This window comes from Mercenaria mercenaria, chromosome 4 (genome assembly GCF_021730395.1).
Source record: "Mercenaria mercenaria strain notata chromosome 4, MADL_Memer_1, whole genome shotgun sequence".
Classification (NCBI taxonomy): Eukaryota; Metazoa; Mollusca; class Bivalvia; order Venerida; family Veneridae; genus Mercenaria; species Mercenaria mercenaria.
In genome coordinates, this window is record NC_069364.1 from 100705735 (window position 1) to 100730182 (window position 24448).

The window sequence follows — 24448 nt, forward strand, 5'->3', positions numbered from 1 at the left end:
CTATGAAACTTTATATACGGAGGACAAATTAATACTTAAAAATAATGACTTTTTCCAATCGAACAATGTCAAATTGGATTTTGAACAGAAACAATCTTGTGAAGGTCTTATAAATGAAAATGAGTGCACGCTAGCATTAAAAGATATGAAAAATATGAAGAGTCCAGGATCAGATGGCCTAACCACAGAATTCTACAAAATATTTTGGAATGATATAAAAACGTACTACGTGAACTCTATCAATTATTCTTTTGAACATGGTGATTTAACAGAGTTACAAAAACAAAGCATTATAACACTATTGCCCAAAAAAGGAAAACCTACAGTAGACATCAATAACTGGAGACCTATCTCACTATTAAATGTTGATTATAAAATCGCAACTAAGGTTATCGCCAACAGAATAAAAAAAGTTTTATTCAAAATAATAAGTAATAACCAAACGGGATTTATAAAAGGACGCTATATCGGCGAAAATGTACGAATTCTATTCGACGTCATAGAACAAGTAAATGAATCTGACGAAGAAGGTATAATTTTCTTCTCAGACTTTCATAAAGCTTTTGACAGCCTAGACCATTCATTTATTTTTAAATGTTTAAAACATTTTGATTTCGGCCACTCAATTTTAAATTGGGTGAAACTTTTTCTATACGGATGCTAAGAGTTGCATTACAAATAATGGACATATGTCAGAGTTCTTTCCTATTAAAAAGGGAGTTCGTCAAGGCTGTCCTTTATCCCCTTATCTATTCATAATATGTATTGAAATCCTTTCTACAGCTGTCAGGAATAATACAGATATTAGAGGTATAAAAATGTCAAATACCGAGACAAAACAAACCCTCTTCGCTGACGATGCAAGCTTCCTTTTAGATGGTAGTAGAAAATCCTTTGAAACCCTAATAAATACACTGGATAATTTTGGAAACGTATCCGGCCTAAGACTGAACGTATCCAAATGTGTAGCTTTAAGAATTGGTTCACTGAAACACTCAAATGTTATATTCTGTAGCAACAAAAAGTTCACATGGACATCAGAACAAGCAACAACGTTAGGAATGGTATTTTCGAATGATTTAAACCAGACACATAAATTGAATTTAGAACCCAAAATAGCAGAATTTAAGCACACACTTCTTTCTTGGAGTAATGGAACTTATCATTAATTGGAAAAATAACAGTACTAAAAACGTTTGCGTTTCCTAAACTAATTTATCCATTAACAGTTTTAAGCAATCCCACACACGAAACAATTTTAGATTTAAAAAGAAGCATGTTTAACTTCCTGTGGGACGCTAAACCAGAAAAAATAGCGAGAAATATAATTATACAAGATTATGAAAAAGGAGGTCTCAAAATGATAGATTTAATTCCTTTATAATTTCCTTAAAAGCTGGCTGGGTTAAAAGACTACTCCAAGAAAATAATGCACAATGGAAAATACTATATAAACATGAACTTCAAAATTTAGGAGGTACATTCTTTTTCAAATTTAATTGCCATTCGACGGATATACAAAATATGAACATAAAATATAAATTCCTTAAAGAAATATTGAATGCTTGGTGCTCGATAAATTATCATACAAATATGAGATCATTTCACATCAACTACTATGGTATAATCACCACTTGAAAGATAAAAGAGGAAATGTTTTCTTTTACAGAAAATGGTTTTGACAAAGGGATATTATTTTTTAAAGACATTTACGACTACAGATTTAAAAAGTTCTATTCCTTCGATTTCGTTAAAATCTTTACGATATATCAGAATGTGATTTTATGTTATATCATAAAATAATAGGGGGAGTAAAAGCCAATTGGAAACTGAGATTAAAACATGAAGACATAATACAATAGTACAGCAAGAATATTTGGTTTCAAAAATAAAACAGGATACTCAAGTAAATAAACTGTTCTACCAATTACAAGTGAGGGCGAAAAAAATTACTAATACCCGAAGTCAAAAATGGGAAACACTTTTTTTAAACGACAATCTAAATTGGAAAAGTATTTATACTAATCCCATTATCAGTACAATTGATACCAGATTGAGAACATTTCAATATAAATACTTAATGAGAATAGCACCAACTAATGTATTCCTATACAAATGTAAAATATCTTCATCAAATATGTGTGAATTTTGTTCAATGGCACCAGAAACATTTATACATATGTTTTGGAAATGCCAATCAATACAAACCCTATGGAGTGATATTAAGACATATCTTTCAAGAAAAAGTATCGCAGATATCCCTTTTAACTTTAAAACTATTTCACTAGGTTTCTATGGAAACATTGGGAAACGCAAACAAAATATTATTAATTTTATTCTAATTTTAGCAAAATATTTTATTGTTAAAAGCAAATACAACAAATCTCCACCAAGCTTTGAAATTATTCAGAGTATATCTTCAATACAGAATAAACATAGAATATACAATTGCAAGTATAAAGAATAAAACGGACACGTTTAATGCGAAATGGAAAGAATTTCTTGATGTTGCATAAACAGTACCAAATACAATGTACAAATATATATATATATATATAATTTGTGAGCAAAACAAATACTCTACTCTGATTACTCTTTGTATTTTTACATTATATTACAAATAGAGAACACACCAATCCCCCCCCCCCCCCCCCCCCCCCCCCCCCCCCCACCCACCCCCCCCCCCCCCCCCCCCCTCCCCACACCCACCCCCTCTCCTTTTTCTCACGACACTCCCTCATCTATTTCATTTCATTTATCATCATTTTCCATTATTCATCATATAGAAAAACATTTTAGAACAAAAACAAAATGCATATCCTTTATTTCTATTACTGTCTGTCATTGTTACAACGTTTAGTTCAGAACTATAGATATATATAACTGAATAATCTTCTCTTTGTATTGTCAGATAAAATAGTATATGTTGTTAATTGTTTAATTTGTTCTAAAGTGAAATAAAAAATTGAAAACACAAAAAGATCATCAAGATTAACATTCTGACCAAGTTTCATTAATAGCTTTTCCTTTGATTTGGCTCGGTGACCTAGCTTTTTACCCCACATGACCCAGATTCAAACTTGACCTAAAGATCATCAAGATTAACATTCTGAGTAAGTTTCATGAAGATACAGTCATAAATGTGGCCTCTAGATTGGTAACAAGCTTTTCCTTTGATTTGATCCAGTGACCTAGATTTTGATCCCGCATGACCCAGATTCGATCTTGACCTAAAGATCATCAAGATTAACATTCTGACCAAGTTTCATGATGATACAGTTGTAATAAAAAAAAAAAAAAAGAGATACAGAGCGGACACAAAATGGAAGGCTGAGTTGTGACCTTGATATTGAGCCAACATGGCCGACTCATGAGTTCTGCAAATCGTCTTGATGAGGTGATCATTTGACTCAAGTTTCATGAAATTCCTTCAAGGGGTTTAGGAGATACAGAGCGGACACAAAATGAAAGGCTCAAACCTTTAATCCTAAGCTGTGTCCTTGACCTTGAGCCAGCATGGCTGACTCATGAGTTCTGCACATTGTCTTGATGAGGTGATCATTTGACCCAGGTTTCATGAAAATCCTTCAAGGGGTTTAGGGGATACAGAGTGGACACAAAATGGAAGGCTCAAACCTATGACCCCGAGTTGTGACCTTGACCTTGTGCCAACATGGCTGATTCATAAGTTCTGCATATCATCTTGATGAGGTATCATTTGACTCAAGTTTCATGAAAATCCTTCAAGGGGTTTAGGAGATATGGACCAGACATGAAAGTGTTACAGACAGACAAACGGCCGGCCGGACAGACGGGAGGATGACCATTCCTATAACCCCCCACCACTCGTGGCGGGGGATTAATAAAACTGTCAATAACAAAACTGACAAAAGGTGACACAGTAGACCTTCCAACTAATTACCAGTAATTACTGGCGTGACTTTTTCTTTAACAGAGAAGAAGAACAAAACATTGGTAAAACTGATAGATTTTACCCAAAGTACGGTTATTGCATACTAAAAGCACAGAAGGGGAATTCATGGACTGGGCACAATGTGGAAATTTGTATCGAGTTTATCTTTTACTATGTTGAATAATAAAAGGGCAATAATTCAGCGAATAATCACTGGGCATGAGCGAGTAGTTGTTGAGAAAGTCAAAAATAAGACATGTGCATTTCCTCTTTGTGAAGCTTCCTATGAAGTTTTGCTGAATTCCAGCAATTGGTTGCTGAAGAATAATCTGAACAAGAAATGGTGCTACAGTATACTAATACTGAAATGTGAAAGATCATACGGCAATATGCCCATTTCCCACTTAACGTCTCCTAAGTCTCTGACACCAAAAGCTTAACTAGAGCTATCACTAAAGGTAATGAATGTACCCCCCGAATGCACTGACACAATACATTGCAATTTGACGCACACAAGATTGCATAATTATGTGGACTGTATGTATATAGACTGTATGTATACAGTATAGTAACAAAAAAACAAAGTCCCATAACTATGCAGAATATTTATCTAAAAGAATCTAACATGCACCATGCACAACTAGGGTTGGTACTGATCACTTGTGTGAAGTTTCATTAAATTGTGTGCAAGGGTTTGGTAGATTAGGCACGCACAAGATTGCATATGCAGACTGTATGTACATAGTATGTTAACAAGAAACAAAGTCCCATAACTCTGCAATTTTTTTCTGAAAGAACCTAACATGCCCAATGCACAACTACTGTTGTTACTGATCACTTGTGTGAAGTTTCATTAAATTGTGTCAAGGGGATGAGGAGAGATGGTGCGCACAAGATTGTGTCTATGTATATAGTATAGTAACAAAAAAACAAAGTGCCATAACTGCAATTTTTTTTCCTAAAAGAACCTAACATGCCCCATGCACAACTACTGTTGGTACTGATCACTTGTGTGAAGTTTCATTAAATTGTGTCAAGGGGATGAGGAGAGATGGTGCGCACAAGATTGTGTCTATGTATATAGTATAGTAACAAAAAAACAAAGTGCCATAACTCTGCAATTTTTTTTTTCTAAAAGAACCTAACATGCCCCATGCACAACTACTGCTGGTACTGATCACTTGTGTGAAGTTTCATTAAATTCTGTCAAGGGGATAAGGAGAGATGGTGCGCACAAGATTGTGTCTATGTATATAGTATAATAACAAAAAAACAAAGTCCCATAACTCTGCAAATTTTTTTTTAAAAGAACCTAACATGCCCCATGCACAAATACTGTTGGTACTGATCACTTGTGTGAAGTTTCATTAAATTGTGTCAAGGGGATGAGGAGAGATGGTGCGCACAAGATTGCGTCTACGGACAGACGGACAGACGGCCAGACAGACAGACAGACAGACAACCTGAAACCAGTATACCCCCCATTACAACTTTGTTGTCGGGGGGTACAATAATGTTAACCCTAACAATAACTGCTAGGACAGTGTTTTGTGTGAAATAAAAGGAAGTTTCATTTGTTCATTCACACTGAATTTTGTGGATTTGACACAACTATATAATCCATGAAAATTAACCCTCCCTTGAATATCTATGAATTTACAGTCACCTAAATCCATGTATTTGTAGCCAATACATAATGTCCTGTATGACATCAAACTCCTTAAATGCACCGTCTCAAAGTATGGTTTTCCACAAAATTACAATAGAAATTATATGTTGTTACCATTTCTGGAGGGAGATAACTCAGAGTTGTGTGTGAGGTCAGGATCCCTTGAATCATACACTTTGTTCAGGCTCTCTCTCTCTCTGAGGAAAAGTCCAGCACTGCCCTTTACTTTTACTGAAAACAAAGTTGTGATCTGACTTACAACCACATGTTTAATGATTTACTGTGTCTTAAACAAAAACAAATATATACTATTAAAACTTGAAGAGTGATTAATTGGTTGGCAGATTCTCAAACTTTCAACACACAGAAAATGTAAAACGAAAGGGCCATGATGGCCCTAGATGGCTCACCTGAGTTACACCGCTTGCTTGAACAGTTTAGGTAGATGGTCATGCAAACAAAATGTCTGTGAATCATTTTTAAATAGTGCCAGTATTCTCACTGTTAGTTAGTTATGGGGTTTAATACCATTTTCCTGTATTTCAGTTATGTGACATTGGGCAGTAAATCTAACCACTGTTCCTGTTCTCTGTACCAGTACAAACCTATTCTCCGCAAGTAATTGCCAACTTCCTAACATGAATCAGAGGTGAAGGACAAATGATTTAAGAAACAGTGTCTTTTATCAAATCGTCATGGAGAACATACACCCCACCCAGAGTTCAAATTCAAACTGAGCTAAGTTGATGGGCTCACCAGTGTTTTCTAACCATAACATTTTAATATGTTTCTAGGAAATAAATACAGTTGGGTAATGTGTGTGTGTTGGGGTGTGGAGGGGGTGATAAAGAAGTTGGAAAATGAAGACATTAGTTTATACTCAGAGACAATATCAAACAAGTAGATTAGATATATATATATATACATACATAATACATATATATACAGGGCAAAGTAACCACACACATTTTCCAAAACACAATAATATGTACACATTTCATGAAGGTTCACCCAAGAAACATTTGAATAAAGTAATTTTAAAATTTGGCCAGCAAGTTCTGACAATAAGATTGTTTCCACAATATAAATACAGGAAAGAGTGACCACCCTCCCTAACAGCCATGTTTTTGATGAATCAGAGTAATTTGAACAAACTCGGTAGAGGGTCACACATGGACCATTTGAGTGAAATTATTTTTAAAATCGGGCTAGCAGTTTCATACAAGATCACTTTTAAAGTTTCCACTATATACAAATTATAGGGAAAAGTGACCACATCCCCTTGCAGCAGATAAATAGGAAGAATATGAACTTGGTAGAGGGTCACACAAGGACTATTTGTGTGAATTTATACTAAAATCAGGCCAGCAATTTCCTACAAGAAGTGTCCATTATATACATATGGGAAAAGTATTTATCTATTTATTTATTTGGGTTTTACGGCGCACCAACACAGTATTGATAATATGGCGCAAAACGGGAAAAGTAATCATGCCCACTGCCAACAAGTTTTTTCACGAATCAGAACAATTTGAACACTCATAGAAGAAAGCTACATTATTAAAGGACCATTTGTGTGAAGTGATTTCAAAATTGGACTTGCAGTTTAGGAGGAGATGTTGTTTGAAGATTTTTCTATTTTAAGCTCTGGCAGCCCCTATGTGCAACCAAGCAAATGGGAACATCAAAGCCAAATTTCATCAACTTCTACCACACGGTTTCAGAGGAGATGTTATTTGAAGAAAAGTGTATATAGATGCCTGATGGACAGAGGCTGGATGCCAGATAGTGAGTGATCACAACAGCTCGACCCGAGCACTTTGCTCAGGTGAGCTAACAAAACCAGTCAGTTAAAACTAACATTAAGCCAGAGATATAATTTGCAAATGGCTGTTAAATATCTGTTGAAATGCTGACTGTATTACTAGAAACAAACTGGTTTGTATTTTGTATCTTTAACAAATATTTCAGTGTTGATCTTAACCAAGTTAAAACACAAAATAACTTACCTCTGTTCAATTCATGACTAATTTCCACATCGCCAGAACTTTCTGCACGTTTAGGAACTGGCAGTAATGGATTACTTGTGTGTCCTATGACACTACTCGCACTAGGAATGAGGTTTGTACCATTGCCTGGTAACATCGTCGTCAACTGTGATGGTAAAAATCTAAACTGAAAAACAAGAGTGCCATAGCCTGTGAATAGCTAGTTAACGATTGTGCCAAGTTACATCAAAATCCCTCCTTGCATGAAGAAGATATGCTCTGGACAAAGTCATTTTTGAATTTGACCTTTGACCACTAAGTGTGACCTTGACCTTAGATCTAAGGGCCTGGTTCTTGAGCTTGACACTCTGTCTCATGGTGGTGAACAATTTTGCCAAGTTACATCAAAATCCCTCCATGCATGAAGAAGAAATGCTTCGGACAAAGTCATTCTTGTATCTGACCTTTGGCCTTTAAGTGTGGGTTCTGGGTTTTGCACATGACACTCTGTCTCATGATGGTGAAGATGTGACAAGTTACATCAAAATCCCTCCATGCACGAACAAGAAATGCTCCAGAAAAGTTTGTTGACACCGCCCACGCGTCCACCCGCCAAGGGCATTCCCATAATATGTCCTGTCTTTCAGATGGGTGTATAAAAATTACAACAAACAAGAGGGCCATGATGGCCCTATATCGCTCACCTGTTATCATTGCACTTGAGGACATGAAGGTCCTCAGAAAAAATATCTAAGTCCAAAGGACAGGAACAACAAAGGGAAGAAATTTAACCAAAAAGAAAAAAAAAATTCTTACAAGGTACAGATATGTCAAAATACACCTAAAAATTGGAGGTACCATCCATGTTGTACCACAGAAAAGTGGTCTCGGTTTTTCCCTACGGCCAATAATAAAAAAGTTACTAAAAATAAGCTATTTATAGTAACGTAAAAGGGAAGTAATTAAAACAAAAATTATTGTAAGTGAACAAAAGAAGGATCTGCCAAATAAATCTGTTGACATAAATGAAATTTCAGATCAATATCTTCATATGTTACGGAGATATACCCATTTTAATTTGAAACAAGAAACGCGGCAATGCCACAAAACCAGGTTTTCAACACTTTTCATAAGAATAAACAAGAGTGCAAGAATGTCACAATATACGCCCGTCACAGCAAATTTCTTTACTCTAGCACCTGTATTTGCAGATGTAATTTTAATTTTGTGGTTGTTTAGTAATCATTGTAATTCTTTTGTTTTTCTAAGTCCACAAAAAAACTCCTTACAGGTAGAGATACCTTAAAATACACCTAAAATTAGAAAGTAACAACTATGTTGTACCACAGAAAAGTGGTCTTGGTTTTTCCCTACGGTCAATTATAAAAAAGTTACAATATAAGTTATTTATAGTAACAACTAAGGGAAGTTAATCCTTAAAAAAAAAAAAAAAAAAAAAAAAAAAAAAATACAAAAAAAAAAATTGTAAGTCCACACAGAAATCTTTACCAGGTAGAGATTGGTCAAAATACACCTCAAAATTGGATGTAACATGCATGTTGTACTACAGAAAAGTGGTCTCGATTTTTCCCTACATCTAGTAATGAAAAAGTTACAATATAAGCTATTTATAGTAACAACAAAGGGAAGTAATTCTAAAGAAGGGAACTGCGCAAGACACTTCGTCTCATGATGGTGTATAATTGTGCCAAGTTACATCAAAATCCCTCTATGCATGAAGAAGATATGCTCCGGACAAAGTTTTTATTCTTGTATCCTTTGACCTCTAAGTGTGGCCTTGACCTTAGACCTAGGGTCCCGGTTCTTGCGCATGACACTCCGTCTCATGATGGTGAACAATTGTGCCAACTTTCATCAAAATCCCTCCATGCATGTAGAAGATATGCTAACCCTAACCCTAACCTAACCCTAACCCTATTTTTAGTAACAATGACCTTGACCTTGATCCCAGAAACTCCAAAATCAATCCCAAGCTACAACTTTATATAAGTTTTCTATACACCAAGTTTCATCATGATAGCTCATTCCTAAGTTAAGTTATTGACCGGAAACCCTTTTTCTATTTTAAGTAAGTGACCTTGACCTTGACCCCAGAAACCCCAAAATCAATCCCAGCCTTTGTCCTGATATAAGCTACATACATACGAAGTTTTATTCAAATATCTTTACTGAAACAAAAGTTATTGACCGGAAACACCAGTTTGACGCCGCCATCCACCCGCCCGCCGGACCAACGACATACGCCAATCTAATAACTCAGGTTTTCGTTGAAAACCTGGTTAATAAAGGGAGGTAATTTGACATAAAATCAGTCCATAGTTATCTACCCTGATTGGCTCAGTCCAACTAATGACAATACTGAAATTTCAAATAAGTCCTATAAGTACTAACTGATATAAATCCATTTTGATTACAATCAGGGGAGGTAATCAGAAATAAAATAACTCTGGAACTTACGATCGGATCTGATTTGTCATGGAATCCAAGATTTATTGTTGCTGAAGATATTTTGGAAGTTTGTATCAAATAAAACCATAAATGAAGTCTCTATATGGCTGCAAAAGCCAAAATAGCCAATTTTGGACCTTTAAGGGGCCATAACTCTGGAACCCATGATGGAATCTGGCCAGTTCAAGAATGGAACCAAAATCTTGTGGTAATACAAGTTGTGTGCAAGTGTGGTTAAAATCAAATCATTAGTGAAGCTGCTATTGTCCAGACAAGGTCAAAATAGCTAATTTTGGCCCTTTCAGGGGCCATAACTCTGAAACCCATTAAGGGATTTAGCTGGTTTAAAAAAGGAAACGAGATCTTATGGTGACACAAGTTTTGTGCAAGTTTGATTAAATTCAAATCATAAATGAAGCTGCTATTGTGCAGACAAGGTTAAAATAGCTAATTCTGGCCCTTTTAGGGGCCATAACTGTGGAACCCATAACGGAATCTCACCAGTTGAAGAAAGGAACCAAGATCTTATGGTGATACAAGTTGTGTGCAAGTTTAGTTAAAATAAAATCATAAATGAAGCTGCTATTGTGCAGACAAGGTCAAAATAGCTAATTCTGGCCCTTTCAGGGGCCACAACTCTGGAACCCATAATAGAATCTGACCAGTTCAAGAAAGGAACCAAGATCTTATGGTGATACAAGTTGTGTGCCAGTTTGGTAAAAATCAAATTATAAATAAAGCTGCTATTGTGCAGACAAGGTCAAAATGGCTAATTTTGGCCCTTTCAGGGGCCATAACTCTGGAACCCATAATGGGATCTGGCCAGTTCAAGAAAGGAACCGAGATCTTATGGTGATACAAGTTGTGTGCAAGTTTGGTTAAAATAAAATCATAAATGAAACCACTATCGTGCAGACAAGAAATTGTTGACGCAAGGACGGACGGACGGACTGACGATGGACGAAGGGTGATCACAAAAGCTCACCTTGTCACTATGTGACAGGTGAGCTAATTAAAACTGGAAGTGAAAATGGCAAAATTACACAATTTAACATCTCAAGATTAGACTGCCCAGCTTACATCAAGTAATATTTATAATTAGCAACATACTCATATTTACTAACTAACAAAGAAAGTAATTTTTCTACAAATCTGTTTCAATTGTTTTGGTAGATACTGTGAAATATTTTCATGGATATAAATTTCACGGTTTTGTTCCAAACAACTTTTTTGTGGGGATATGATTTTGTGTATTTCTTATTATCAAGGTAAAGAGAATGGATTTCCAAATATCAAGTTCCAACTAAGTTAAAAGAATGGATTTCTAAGTATCAAGTTCCAATTAAGAATGGATTGCTTAATATCAAGATAAAAGAATGGTCCTTCTATTTGTTCATTAGGAATTAATTTTGCAGAATGAAGCAACTACGAAATCCCTGAAAATTAGTTCCTCAAGAATATTACAGTTTTTACAGTACATTACCAGATCTAGTCATGAACAGGCAATGCTACCTTCATGTATAGCAACCTGATGTAGCTCAGCATTTTCTGCTGTTGATTCCCCTTAAGTCTCGTGAGCTTCTCCAACTGAAATAGCAAAATATACAAATAATCAGTTAACTTCTTATATTATTAAGTTTTGCATGACTGTCTTAATGTATCACAGCACATTACTTTTGACTTTTTAAAATACTTTACTTATTGTGCAGACTAGCATTCAATTTTCTCAAATTCAACCAATTAGTAGGCAATTACTACAGTGCAACTGGTTATCAAACTTGGCCATAATCATAGTGACGCAGTTTGGTGAAAATTGCATAAGAGCACCGACTTGCAGGTGCAGATGCTCATCTGACTTTTTTTGTCTCTGTATAACAGAAATATTGTCCAACATGATTTTCTAAGTCCAAAAGGGGCCATAATTCTTGCAAAAAGTAATTTAGAGTTATGGTACTTGCTGTGCAGAATAACCTATAATGGCGAATAACTGCTCCAAGTTTTAAAGCAATAGCTCTGACGGCTAATGAGAAAAGCTGACCTAAACAAAAAACTTAACCAAGAAATCTGATTTTTTAAGTCCAAAACGGGCCACAATTCTTGCCAAAAGCAAGATGGAGTTATGTTTCTTGCTGTACAGAGTCAGCATTTGATGATGAACAAGCGTTGCAAGTTTCAAAGCAATACCTTTGATCGTTTTGGAGTAAAGCTGACCTAAACATAAAACTTAGCCAACGCCAACACCAAGCAAGTGATGACAATAACTCATCATTTTTAAAATCGGATGAGCTAAAAACTGCTGAAACAATGTAGTCGACAATGTCAATTTATGTTATTATTAGTTTTTCAAGAACATTAATTACATCAAAATACAAAATTTATATACATTTTTTTTTATGTAACTTAAGAGTAGCTGGTTATTGAAGCTGTCCTAGACAGTATGCCAATAAATATTAAGACAAAGTTTGATGAACACTGTATAAGATCTCCTCATAGAAGCTTGCCACAACAAGTGTTCCCATAACTCATCCCATTTCACTGGCACAAAGAAAGGGGCATGATTTGTGAATTATTAGGGACCATGTCACAAGGTAAGCTTCCAACTGACATTGTCCCGTAGCAAGAAGGCCATAAAGGCCCTCGATCACTCACCTGAGTTTCAGAAGTTAAACAGGCTACACTGTGCAACTTTGGAAGAGGGACATATATGCACCAGGTGTCAAAAGTTCCACAGGTATTGGAAGTTGATTCCATAAAATAGTGTGATAGATGACAAAAAGTTCTAACAAAATATGCTTCTTAGATCTTTAAAAATGAGTGAAAAAAATACACAAGTACAACTGCCTCAAGCTGCGGCTGTTTTGGAAGGTCACTTTATAATGGTAATCTGCATCCAAGGGTTCAACCTCTATGAATAAGCTTCTGGAAAATCTACCCGTACCTTTTATCTTTCATTAGAAGTCATTTAAAGGTTTTTCTATGTTTCAAACTAGTGGCCTCTTAAAGGGGGCCAGTGCCCCCATTTGAACAACTTTGGAAGACAACCTTACAATTATTCTACAGACTAAATTTGGTGAAGATCTATCAGGCTGTTCATGATTAGATGTTGTTTATAGGTATTTCTAGATTTAGCTTTAGCTGCCACTAAAAGGGGTCAAGCTCCCCCATTAGATAAAATTTAGAAATGATCTAATAATGGAAGTTTGATGAAAATCTATCAAGCAAATAATGAGAAGAATTAGTTTAATGTTATTTCTATTCTAGAGGCCACTAAAAGGGGCCAAGCTCCCTTACTTGAACAAATTGTGGGAAGGACCTTGCAATGAAGCTACCCACTAAGTTTCGTGAAGATCCATCAAGCTGTTCATGAGAAGGTATTTGTATTTTTATTTTTAGTTTCTAGCAGCCCCTACAAGGAGCTAAACATTCTAATTTGAAAACAAAATGAGAGAGAACCGTACATGATGTTAAAACAAAAAAGCTTGATGAATATCAATGGTGGTTCATTGGAAGAAATTTTTAAAAGCTACTTCTATTTTTAGCTCTAGTGGCCCCGAAAAGGGGACAAACACCTCCTTTAACAAAATTTGGAGAGGACCTTACAATGACCAAGTCTGATATAGATCCATCAAGAGTTCATGAGAAGAAGTAGTTTAAAGGATCTTATAATAATGCTACTGAGAAAAGCTTAATCAAGCTGTTCAACAGAAGTTGATAAAAGGTATCTCAATTTTAAGCTTTAGCACCCCTTAAAAAGGTCCAAGCACCCTAATTTGACCAAATGGTCCTAGGTTGCTCACCTGAGAACAGCTAGAATAGCCGGAATAATCTTCCTGAATTTTTTTTTTGTAATTTTTCAAGAAAGAAACAGAAAGGGGCATTCTTGCTGCTGCATCCTTTACCTTAAACCTACTGATCTGAAAAGTAATAGGAGTTGTCTACTCCATTAGACCCGCAGGTTTGAAGGGTGTAGGTTAACGGCTTCTCAACAAATGCTACTGGAACATTTTTCAATGTTGAGGCCTAAGTGACCTTGACCTAATAGACAGGGAAAGCAGCCCCTATTGCATACATAAGGTTTTTCACAAGGTACTTTTTTTTTACCTAAGATGACCCATTTTTTTAACCTGACCTAGATTTCATCAAAACAATTGGCAGGACCAAATTTCATGAATATCCAGTCTAAAGTGCAGCCCCTAACACTTACACAAGGTATTTCTTTGATTTGACCAGTTGACCTAGTTTTTTTACCGAAGATGACCCATATCTGAAAATGACATAAATTTCATCAAGGCAAACATTTTGATAAAATTTACTGAAGATCCACTGAAAAATGCAGCCCCAACTGCATATTGATTTGACCAGGTGACCTTGCTTTTGACCCAACATGACCAATATTTGAACTTGGCCTAAATGTCATCAAAGCAAACATTTTCATCAAATTTCATGAACATCCTGCCTAAAATGTATCCCCTATTGCATTCAGGAAGTTTTTCTTTGGTTTTACTTGGTGACCTAGTTCTTGACCACAGATGACCCCTATTTGAGCTTGACCTAGATTTCATCAAGACAGACATTCTAATCTAATTTCATGAAGATCCAGTGAGAAATACAGCCTCTATTGTATACACAATGTTTTTCTTTGATATGACCAGGTGACCTAGTTTTTGACTAACATGACCCATATTTGAACCTGACCTATATTTCCTCAAAGCAAACATTTTGATCATTTCATATACATCCTGCCTAAAATGTAGACCCTATTGCATTCACCAAGTTTTTCTTTGATTTTACTGGTTGACCTGGTTTTTGACCCCAGATGACCCCTATTTAAACTAAAAAAGATTTCTTCAAGACAAACATTCTGATCAAATTTCATGAATATCCAGTGTAACTAGAATGTGTCTGCAGGACACAGGGTGTGCCCCCACTGGTACATTTGTCACAAATAAGGGGCAATAATTCAACTGTTTGCAGTCTTAATGGGGTATAGCCTTAACAAACATTTTATGAAAAGGATTCATTATTCTAGGCCCTATACTTTTTGAGCTATGAGCATCACAAACAAAAAATCCACTATTTTGGCTATTTCAAGGGCCATAACTCTGTAATTAGAGCTAAGATTGTCAAAAAGAATGCCAAGTGTGCAAGGTCACATCACAATAAAGACTCCAGCAAGGTCTCTAATACTTTTTAAGTTAGGCACATAATTAGGTGAACAAGAAACGCGGCAATGCCACGAAACCAGGTTTTCAACACTTTTCATAAGAATAACAAGAGCTGTCACTAATGGTGACAAATGCCCCCACAGCATCTTGACCTTTGACCTGGTGACCCCGAAGTCAGTAGGGGTGATGTACTCAATAAGTACTATCAGCATGTGAAGTTTGAAGGTCCTGAATGAAGTGGTTTGCATGTAAAGTGCCTTCATGCAAAAAGCTAACGTTGGCCCCTGTGACCTTGACCTTTGACCTTTGACCTGGTGACCCCAAAGTCAGTAGGGTTCGTGTACTCATAAAGTACTATCAGCATGTAAAGTTTGAAGGTCCTGGATGAAGTGGTTCGCAAGAAAAGTGCCTTCATGCAAAAAATTAACATTGGCCCCATTAACCTTGACCTTTGACCTGGTGACCCCAAAGTTAGTAGGGGTGGTGTACTCAATAAGTACTATCAGCATGTGAAGTTTGAAGGTCCTGGGTGCAGTGGTTCGCGAGTAAAGTGCCTTCATGCAAAAAGCTAACGTTGGCCCCTGTGACCTTGACTTTTGACCTGGTGACCCCAAAGTCAGTAGGGGTGGTGTACTCAATAAGTTCTATCAGCACGTGAAGATTGAAGGTCCTGAGTGCAGTGGTTCGTGAGTAAAGTGCCTTCATGCAAAAAGTTAACATTGGCCCCTGTGACCTTGACCTTTGACCTGGTGACCCCAAAGTCAGTAGGGGTGGTGTACTAAATAAGTACTATCAGCAAGTGAAGTTTGAAGGTCCTGGGTGAAGTGGTTTGCGAGTAAAGTGCCTTCATGCAAAAAGTTAACGTTGGCCCATGTGACCTTGACCTTTGACCTGGTGACCCCAAAGTCAGTAGGGGTGGTGTACTCAATAAGTACTATCAGCATGTGAAGTTTGAAGGTCCTGGGTGCAGTGGTTCACGAGTAAAGTGCCTTCATGCAAAAAGTTAACGTTGGCCCCTGTGACCTTGACCTTTGACCTGGTGATTCCAAAGTCAGTAGAGGTGGTGTACTCAATAAGCAATATCAGCATGTGAAGTTTGAAGGTCCTAGGTGCAGTGGCTTGCGAGTAAAGTGCCTTCATGCAAAAAGTTAACGTTGTGACTAACGAACGAACGAACAAACTAACGGACGGACAGTTGAAAACTAATATGCCTCCCTTTGGGGGCATAAAAAAGTATACTGAATCACAGTGCACCACTTTAAAGCATAACCCTAACCCTAACCCTAAACCCTAACCCTAAGCCTAACCCTATTTTTAGTAACAATGACCTTGACCTTGATCCCAGAAACCCCAAAATCAATCCCAAGCTATAACTTTATATAAGTTTTATATACACCAAGTTTCATCATGATAGCTCATTCCTAAGTTAAGTTATTGACCGGAAACTCTTTTTCTATTTTAAGTAACAGTGACCTTGACCTTGACCCCAGAAACCCCAAAATCAATCCCAGCCTTTGTCTTGATATAAGCTACATACATACCAAGTTTTATTCAAATATCTTTACCGAAACAAAAGTTATTGACCGGAAACACCAGTTTGACGCCGCCGCCCATCCGCCCGCCCGACCAACGACATACCCCAATCTAATAACTCAGGTTTTCAACAGGTTTTCAACAGGTTTTCATTGAAAACCTGGTTAAAAAGTGCATTTTTTACTATTTCAGGGGCCATAACTTTAGAAATAGGGGGTGGAGCCAGCCAAAAAATTAGAGGTGTGCAAGTTTATATCATGATAAAGACTTATGCAAGTTTTCAACCATTTATATTAAATACTTTTTGAGCTAGGTGCGTCACAAGGTGAAAATGTGCATTTTTGACTATTTCAGGGGCCATAACTCTGAAAATAGGGGGCAGACCCAGATGAAAAATAGGAGGTGCGCAAGTTCATATCATGATTAAGACTCATGCAAGGTTTCATGAATCTATATCAAATACTTTTTGAGCTAGACATGTCACAAGGTGAAAATGTGTATTTTTGACTATTTCAGGGGCCATAACTCTGAAAATAGGGGGCAGAGCCAGATGAAAAATAGAAGGTGCGCAAGTTCATATCATGATTAAGATTCATGTAAGGTTTCATGGATCTATATCAAATTTTTGAGCTAGGCGTGTCACAAGGTAAAAATGTGCATTTTTGACTATTTCAGGAGCCATAACTCTGAAAATAGAGGGCGGAGCCAGACAAAAAATAGGAGGTGCGCAAGTTCATATTATCATGATAAAGACTCATGCAAGGTTTCATCAATTTATATCAAATACTTTTCGAGCTAGCACCTTTCTTTGATTTGACTGTGCGTCCATCCATCCGTCCAAAGTTTGTAACAACTTTGGACGGATGGATGGACGCACAGACAAGACCAAATCTATATGCCCCCACCACTCATGGTGGGGCACAAAAAGCACCTTTCTTTGATTTGACTGGGTGACCTAGTATTTGATCCCAGATAATCCATATTCAATCTTGACCTGGATTTCATCCAAAAAAGCATTGTGATCAAATGTTATGAAGATCCAGTGTAAAATGCAGTCCCTATTGCATACACAAGGTTTTTCTTTGATTTGAGCTAGTGACCTAGTTAATGACCCCAGATGGCCCATATTCAAACTTGGCCTAGATTTCATCAAGGCAACCATTCTGACTAAACTTTATGAATATCCAGTGTAAAATGCAGACCCTATTGCATACACAAGGTTTTTCTTTGACTTGACCGGATGACCCCAGATCACCCATATTTGTATTTTACCTAGATTTCATTCAGACAAACATTCTGATCAAATTTGATGAAGATCCGGTGTAAAATGCAGTCCCTATTGCATACACAACAAGGTTTTTCTTTGATTTGATATTAGGTGAACTACTTTTTGACCTCAGATGACCCATATTGGAACTTGACCTAGATTTCATCAAGGCAATCATTTCTGACCAAGTTCATGAAGATCAATTGAAAACTAGAAAATGCTTTTGTAAAAAAGCGCATGTCTCCCCAAATGCAAAGTCCTATAGGCAAGAAGTCAATAGGGGTCAGGAGCGAAAGTCAAAGAGACACTGATGGTTGGCTGCAATAGGGATCATCTACTTGGCATGTCCAGTCATCCCGCTAAATTTCAACACTCTTGGCCTAGTGGTTCTCAAGTCACTGTTCAGGCTCCTGTGACCTTGACCTTTGATCAAGTGACCTCAAAATAAATAGGAGTCATCTACTCTGCATGTCCAATCACCCTATTAAGTTTCAACATTGTAGGTCAAGTGGTTCTCAAGTTATTTCTAAAAAATGATTTTACATGAACATGCCACTGTGACCTTGACCTTTAATAGACTGACCCCAAAATCAATAGGGGTCATCTACTCTGCATGTTCAATCATCCTATGAAGTTTCAACATTCTGGGTCAAGTGGTTCTCAAGTTATTGATCGGAACTGGTTATCAATGTTCAGGCCCCTGTGACCTTGACCTTTAACGGAGTGACCCCAAAAACAATAGGTGTCATTTACTCTGCATAAACAATCATCCTATGAAGTTTCAACATTCTGGGTAGAGGGGTTCTCAAGTTATTGACTGGAAATGGTTTTCCATGTTCAGGCCCCTGTGGCCTTGACCTTTAACAGAGTGACCCTGAAATCGTTAGGGGTCATCTACTATGCATGACCAATCATCCTATGAAGTTTCATCATTCTGGGTCAAGTGGTTCTCAAGTTATTGATCGGAAATGGTTTTCAATGTTCAGGCCCCTGTGACCTTGAACTTTGACGGAGTGACCCCAAAATCAATATGGGTCATCTACTCTTCATGACCAATCATCCTATGAAGTTTCAACATTCTGGGTGAAGTGGTTCTCTAGTTATTGATCGGAAATGGTTTTCAATGTTCAGGCCCCTGTGACCTTGACCTTTGAAGGAGTGACCCCAAAATCAATAGGGGTCATCTACTCTTCATGATCAATCATCCTATGAAGTTTCAACATCCTGGGTCAGGTTGTTCTCTAGTTATTGATCGGAAATGGTTTTCAATGTTCAGGCCCCTGTGACCTTGACCTTTGACGGAGTGACCCCAAAAACAATAGGGGTCGTCTACTCCAGCAGCCCTACAATCCTATGAAGTTTGAAGGTTCTAGGTCAAATGGTTCTCCAGTTATTGCTCGGAAATGAAGTGTGACGTACGGATGGACGGAAGGACGGACAGGGCAAAAACAATATGTCTCCTGGGGGAGACATAATAAGAAATGAGAAAAAAAAGAAAAAATTGGGAAGGGGGGGAAGGGGGTGTGACCAAGGCAAGTGGGTGACCAGGTGTGGGTGCGCAACTTCACATGTTTATAATAAATGTTCACAAAAAAAGAATGAAAGAAATTTAATGAAATTCTGCCAAATGGTAAGTTTGTTATGTACAAATATGTGGATTTTTAGACAATTAAAGGGCAATAACTCTGAAGTTACAAAAAGAAATCCATACAAAATTGTCTGTGCACAACCACATTATAGTGCTCTAACTTCTGTTAAAGTTTCATAGTTCTAGGTCAAATATATCAAAAGTTATGATGCAGAAATTGGCATATCTATAGATCTATAGTACCCTATATAGTTAACACTAGAAACTTGTAAGGGCCATAACTCTGGTGTTACTTGGGCAATCTGTCTGAAACTTGATGGGCCCCATAACCTCATAGTGGTGAACATGTTTATGAAGTTTGTTTGAAAAAAATCTAAAATAAGGAATGATTTTTTTTTTTTGAGGGGGGGGGGGGGGGTCGGGGGATGGGGGGGGAGGTGTGTGATCAAGGTAAGGGGGTGACCAGGTGTGGGTACACAACTTCACATGTTTACAATAAATGTTCATGGAAAAGAATGAAAGAAATTTAATGAAATTCTACCAAATGGTAGGTTTGTTATGTACAAATATGTGGATTTTTTATACAATTAAAGGGCAATAACTCTTAATATACAAATAAATCCAAATGAAATTGTGTGTACACAACCATATTATGGTGATATAAATTCTGTTTAAGTTTCATAGTTCTAGGTTAAATATATCAAGTTATGATGCAGAAATTGCCATATTTATAGTACCCTATATAGTTAACACTAGAAACTTTTAAGGGCCATAACTCTGGTGTTACTTGGGCAATCTAACTGAAACTTGACAGGCCGCAAGAACTCATTGTGGTGAACATGTATATGAAGTTTTAAATAAATATTCCCAACCATTTCCTAGATATGGCTCCGGACTGATGGACGGAAAGACGGAAGGACGGAAAGACGGACGGACGGACAACGCCAAAACTATATCCCTCCGACTTTCGTCGGGGGATAATAACAGAGATAGAGTGAAAGTGCATCAAAACTTTAACCTGAAATTCTAAGTAAAAAGGGGGAATAATTCATGAAAAATTGGTGCAAGAGTTACACTTTATGCCATATGGTGTTGGTGAGGATGTTGAACAATTATTTTAAGTTTGAATCAAATCCATTCAGTAATAACAGTGATAGAGTGAAAGTGCATCAAAACCTTAACCTGAAATTCTAAGTAAAAAGGGGGGAATAATTCATGAACAAGAGCTGTCCGTTAAACAGCGCGCTCCACTATTCGGGGATTTGACAGTAAAATGATTATATGTCTGAATAAGAGACCTCTACTTTAAAAGGAAGATACACCAAGGGGCATAATTCCATCAAATACACAAATTTGAGTTATTAGGATTGTTACAACACATGCAGATGATGGTTATAAAGATATATTTTGAGTTTCAAGTCATTATCTTATATAGTACCAAAGCTATGTCCAGAAAATGAAGTTTGTCAAAATTTAAGTATAAAAGGTGCATAATTCGGTCAAAAATACAAATCAGAGTTATGGGGATTGTTACCACATATGCAGATGATGATGATAAAGATACATTTAAAGTTTCAAGTCTTTATCTTATATTGCATTAAAGTAATATCCAGAAAGCAAAGATTGCAAAAAAAGTTTAAGTACAAAAGGGGCATAATTCTGTCAAAAACACAATTAAGAGTTATGGGGTATGTAGCCACACATACAGATGATTATAAACAAATACTTTTAATTTCAAATCACTATCTTTTAAAATACCAAAGATATGTCTATAAATGAAGCTTTCGAAAAAATTTAACATGAAAATAATTCCAAGTATAACTCCTTGGTGACCTTGACCTTGGGTATAATGGGCCCAGCCCCTGCACATACTTTGTTTGTATGCTGGACAATATTTATGTGAACTTACAGTATGATATAAGCAAAAGTAACAAAGATATGACAGAAAAACAAAGGTTGCCGAAATACTTTAACCTTAAAAATAACCTAAGTATAACACCTTGGTGACCTTGACCTTGGGTATAATGGGCTCAGCCCCTACACATACACATGATCCAAACTCTAAGAGGCTTCTACTGATGACAATCCCTGAAGACAACACCTCCCCTTATCTGTTGTGATTGTGCATCAGAATAACCGTTTAAATCATCCCGGCGGTATTGTTTTGTAGCTCTCCTCGCCTGCACAATACTCTGTACCTGCCATGAAACCTATACCTCTTAATATAGATGGACGAAAGCTATTGGTGAAATATTCAGTGATGCAGATGATCATTCTAGTGATTCTGACAGCGACTTCGAAAACTGAAGTGCTCAATTTCAGTCGTCCAATAGCTTTTTGGAAAGTCGAACTGGATATAACGTATTTGAATAATAGTGTTCTAATATCAAGACAGCGCAAGGATAAGTTAATTTAATACAGTAACATTGAGATGACACTCATCCATATAATAGTATGGCAAGATAATATATATATTGAATTAATCTGATCCGATATTGTATGATACTTGAAGCGTGACTGTTTTCACATTTGCAAGTGTAGATTGTTCTATCACTCACTTTATACAAAATTCACAGCATGCATTCATGAAAATTATATGTTAGTAAAAATTGACGTCGATAACAAGCTTATGAGCAAGGTATTCATCAAAATTTCCCAACTTTTGCTTAAAAGAGTTTTTCAAAATCTTTTATTAAAACGCTATAAATTGAAAATATCAATCACCAACCACTTCTATCGGTATTGGAGAGTCACCAAAATTATATTGGACAGGCTGCGGCATTAGGTTTTCTTGTTTTAAACACCACCATGCTAGCGTTTTACATTACATCAACGTCACCTACTTTGGCGTGTTGCAATGTAAAAATTAATTAATCATTTTACCATTGGACAAACTGGTCATTTTTATTTATGTTTTAACAATGTAAAGACAAAAAAATATTTGCTATTCCTATCCAGCGACGGCATCAGATATCCGAATAAAACTTATCCGAATATGAGCTTCATGAACGTTTAGCACAGACAAATGGGGGCGTTTTAAAATCCTTGAGTGTATCTGTTATTAATACAGCAAACTGGTCACAAATCATACCACGTTCTTATATAAATAATTGTTTTGTGTTCAATAAGAACATCCATTTTATCCACCTCTTTGTTATAAAATTACTTATACATTTAGTTTTTATCTAGTTATATCTAGCAACAAAATTAATACATATATTAATAATCCTGTCCAAATCCTCTATAATTTAGAGATAAGTCAATTTTGCATTTTTGGCGGCCATCTTGAATATTTCAAAATGCTCAATGATGACTAAATTGCATCATGCAGTTTCTATGAAGGTACATGTTGTAGAACCTTTTTATGCAAAAATATTTTGTGCATACTGCAATTTGAGGTTAAGCAGCTAATTGGCATTTGGCATACTAACTAGGTGTTACAGTGTAAACAAGGTAAAATATAGGGATTTTTGCCAAATCAAGGGCCCATAACTCTGGTCCTACTTGTCCGATTTTGTTCAAAATGAAGTCATCCAAGATCTTATGGCAATACATATACTAAGTAAATATGTTTTGGATTGGTGAAGAAATGAAGGTGCTAGAGTAAATCAATGGCATATAACTCTGGTCCTACCAGCCCAATTTTCTGTCAATTTTGTCAATCAAGGGCACATAACTCTGGACATACTGATCCAATCAAGTCTTGTGACCTAAAACACTGTGACCAAGTTTGATGAAGATTACTTCAAAATTCTGGATGCTAGAGTGTAAACAAATTAAATGTGAACAGACCGACAACGAATGGACGACAGACATTCATCGATCCTAATAGCTCACCATTAGCCATCGGCTCAGGTGAGCTAAAAATACTCTGAACAAGAATTGCAGGACAGACTCACTGGCACCAGAACAGAAAGAAAATGCCTCTGTACATGTTATACCCTACCCTTAGGTATTCTATAAGAACCATGGTTGTGAATGGGAAAATATACTTACCCATTTCATACCTAAAATGCACAGTTCAGTAAATGTGTACTATTGATATTGAACAAGAGGTAATTTATCTTTCATTGTGTACCGGTCACATTTTTTCAATATTCCTTACTTGAGAAAAACAATGTGTAGTTTATAGTTTTTCAAGGTTACACAAAAAACTTCGTTGAACTCCCCTATTATTATTATTATTATTATTATTTACCAGATTTTTATAGCGCTCTTTTCATCTATAAAATAAACGTTCAAAAGCGCTGTACAAACTACATATCACGGAATGATATGGACATACAATACAATACAAAAAATATATCAACAATAAAAGGTATTTAGCCTGAATCAGGTTTTACCCTAGTGAAGTTCTGGTCTAGATTACAAAACCATTCTGATTGGCTGATGTGAAAATGTATGTCAATCGTTGTTTAACTACGTGTTCGCTAAGGCGTAAAAAAAAAAACTGTTTCCGGTATCCCGACCTACCCTAAATTTTGGCCCAACCCTAAATGTTTTTATGTCCTTGGAGAATATTTTTTTCAACTTTTTAACAAAAAGTTGCAAAACTGCACGTTTTATGCTTTAAACATGCTCAGTGATGTTAGAAATTAACTTACTGATGTTCTAAAGGTATAACCCCCTTGTTTGTATTCATTTTTTGACACAAAAATAATTTCTGAAAAGTCTCCTACTAAAAAAAAATAAAAAAAATTCTGACCTACCTACCCTAATTTTTTTGAGCATGTTACCGGAAACAAAAAAATTTTTTTTTTAGGCCTAATATGTATATATGCAGCATAAATGTGCAATAAGAATTAAGTAAACAGTGCAGATGAATACAAATGCATGCCTTCAACTTCAAAATCATA

The 24448-nt window shown here is 36.3% G+C and overlaps 1 protein-coding gene across 5 annotated transcripts in view; it reads right to left on the minus strand.

The window, feature by feature from the left end:
- Positions 1–24448, minus strand: part of LOC123553109 (transformation/transcription domain-associated protein-like) — a 54885-nt gene that overhangs the window by 29425 nt on the left and 1012 nt on the right. For 3 of the 5 annotated variants that reach the window (XM_053542051.1, XM_053542054.1, XM_053542053.1), the window contains exons 1-2: positions 7592–7744; positions 5697–5813 (exon numbers count right to left, since the gene is read on the minus strand). The exons of the other annotated variants lie outside the window; for them this stretch is intronic. Coding sequence is in view for 2 of the 3 variants with exons in the window: in XM_053542054.1 (XP_053398029.1) it covers positions 5697–5813; positions 7592–7727 (253 nt within the window). In the remaining variant the exon portion in view is untranslated. Of the gene's footprint in view, positions 1–5696; positions 5814–7591; positions 7745–24448 lie in introns of those variants that run through there. 5 annotated transcript variants of the gene reach the window in all.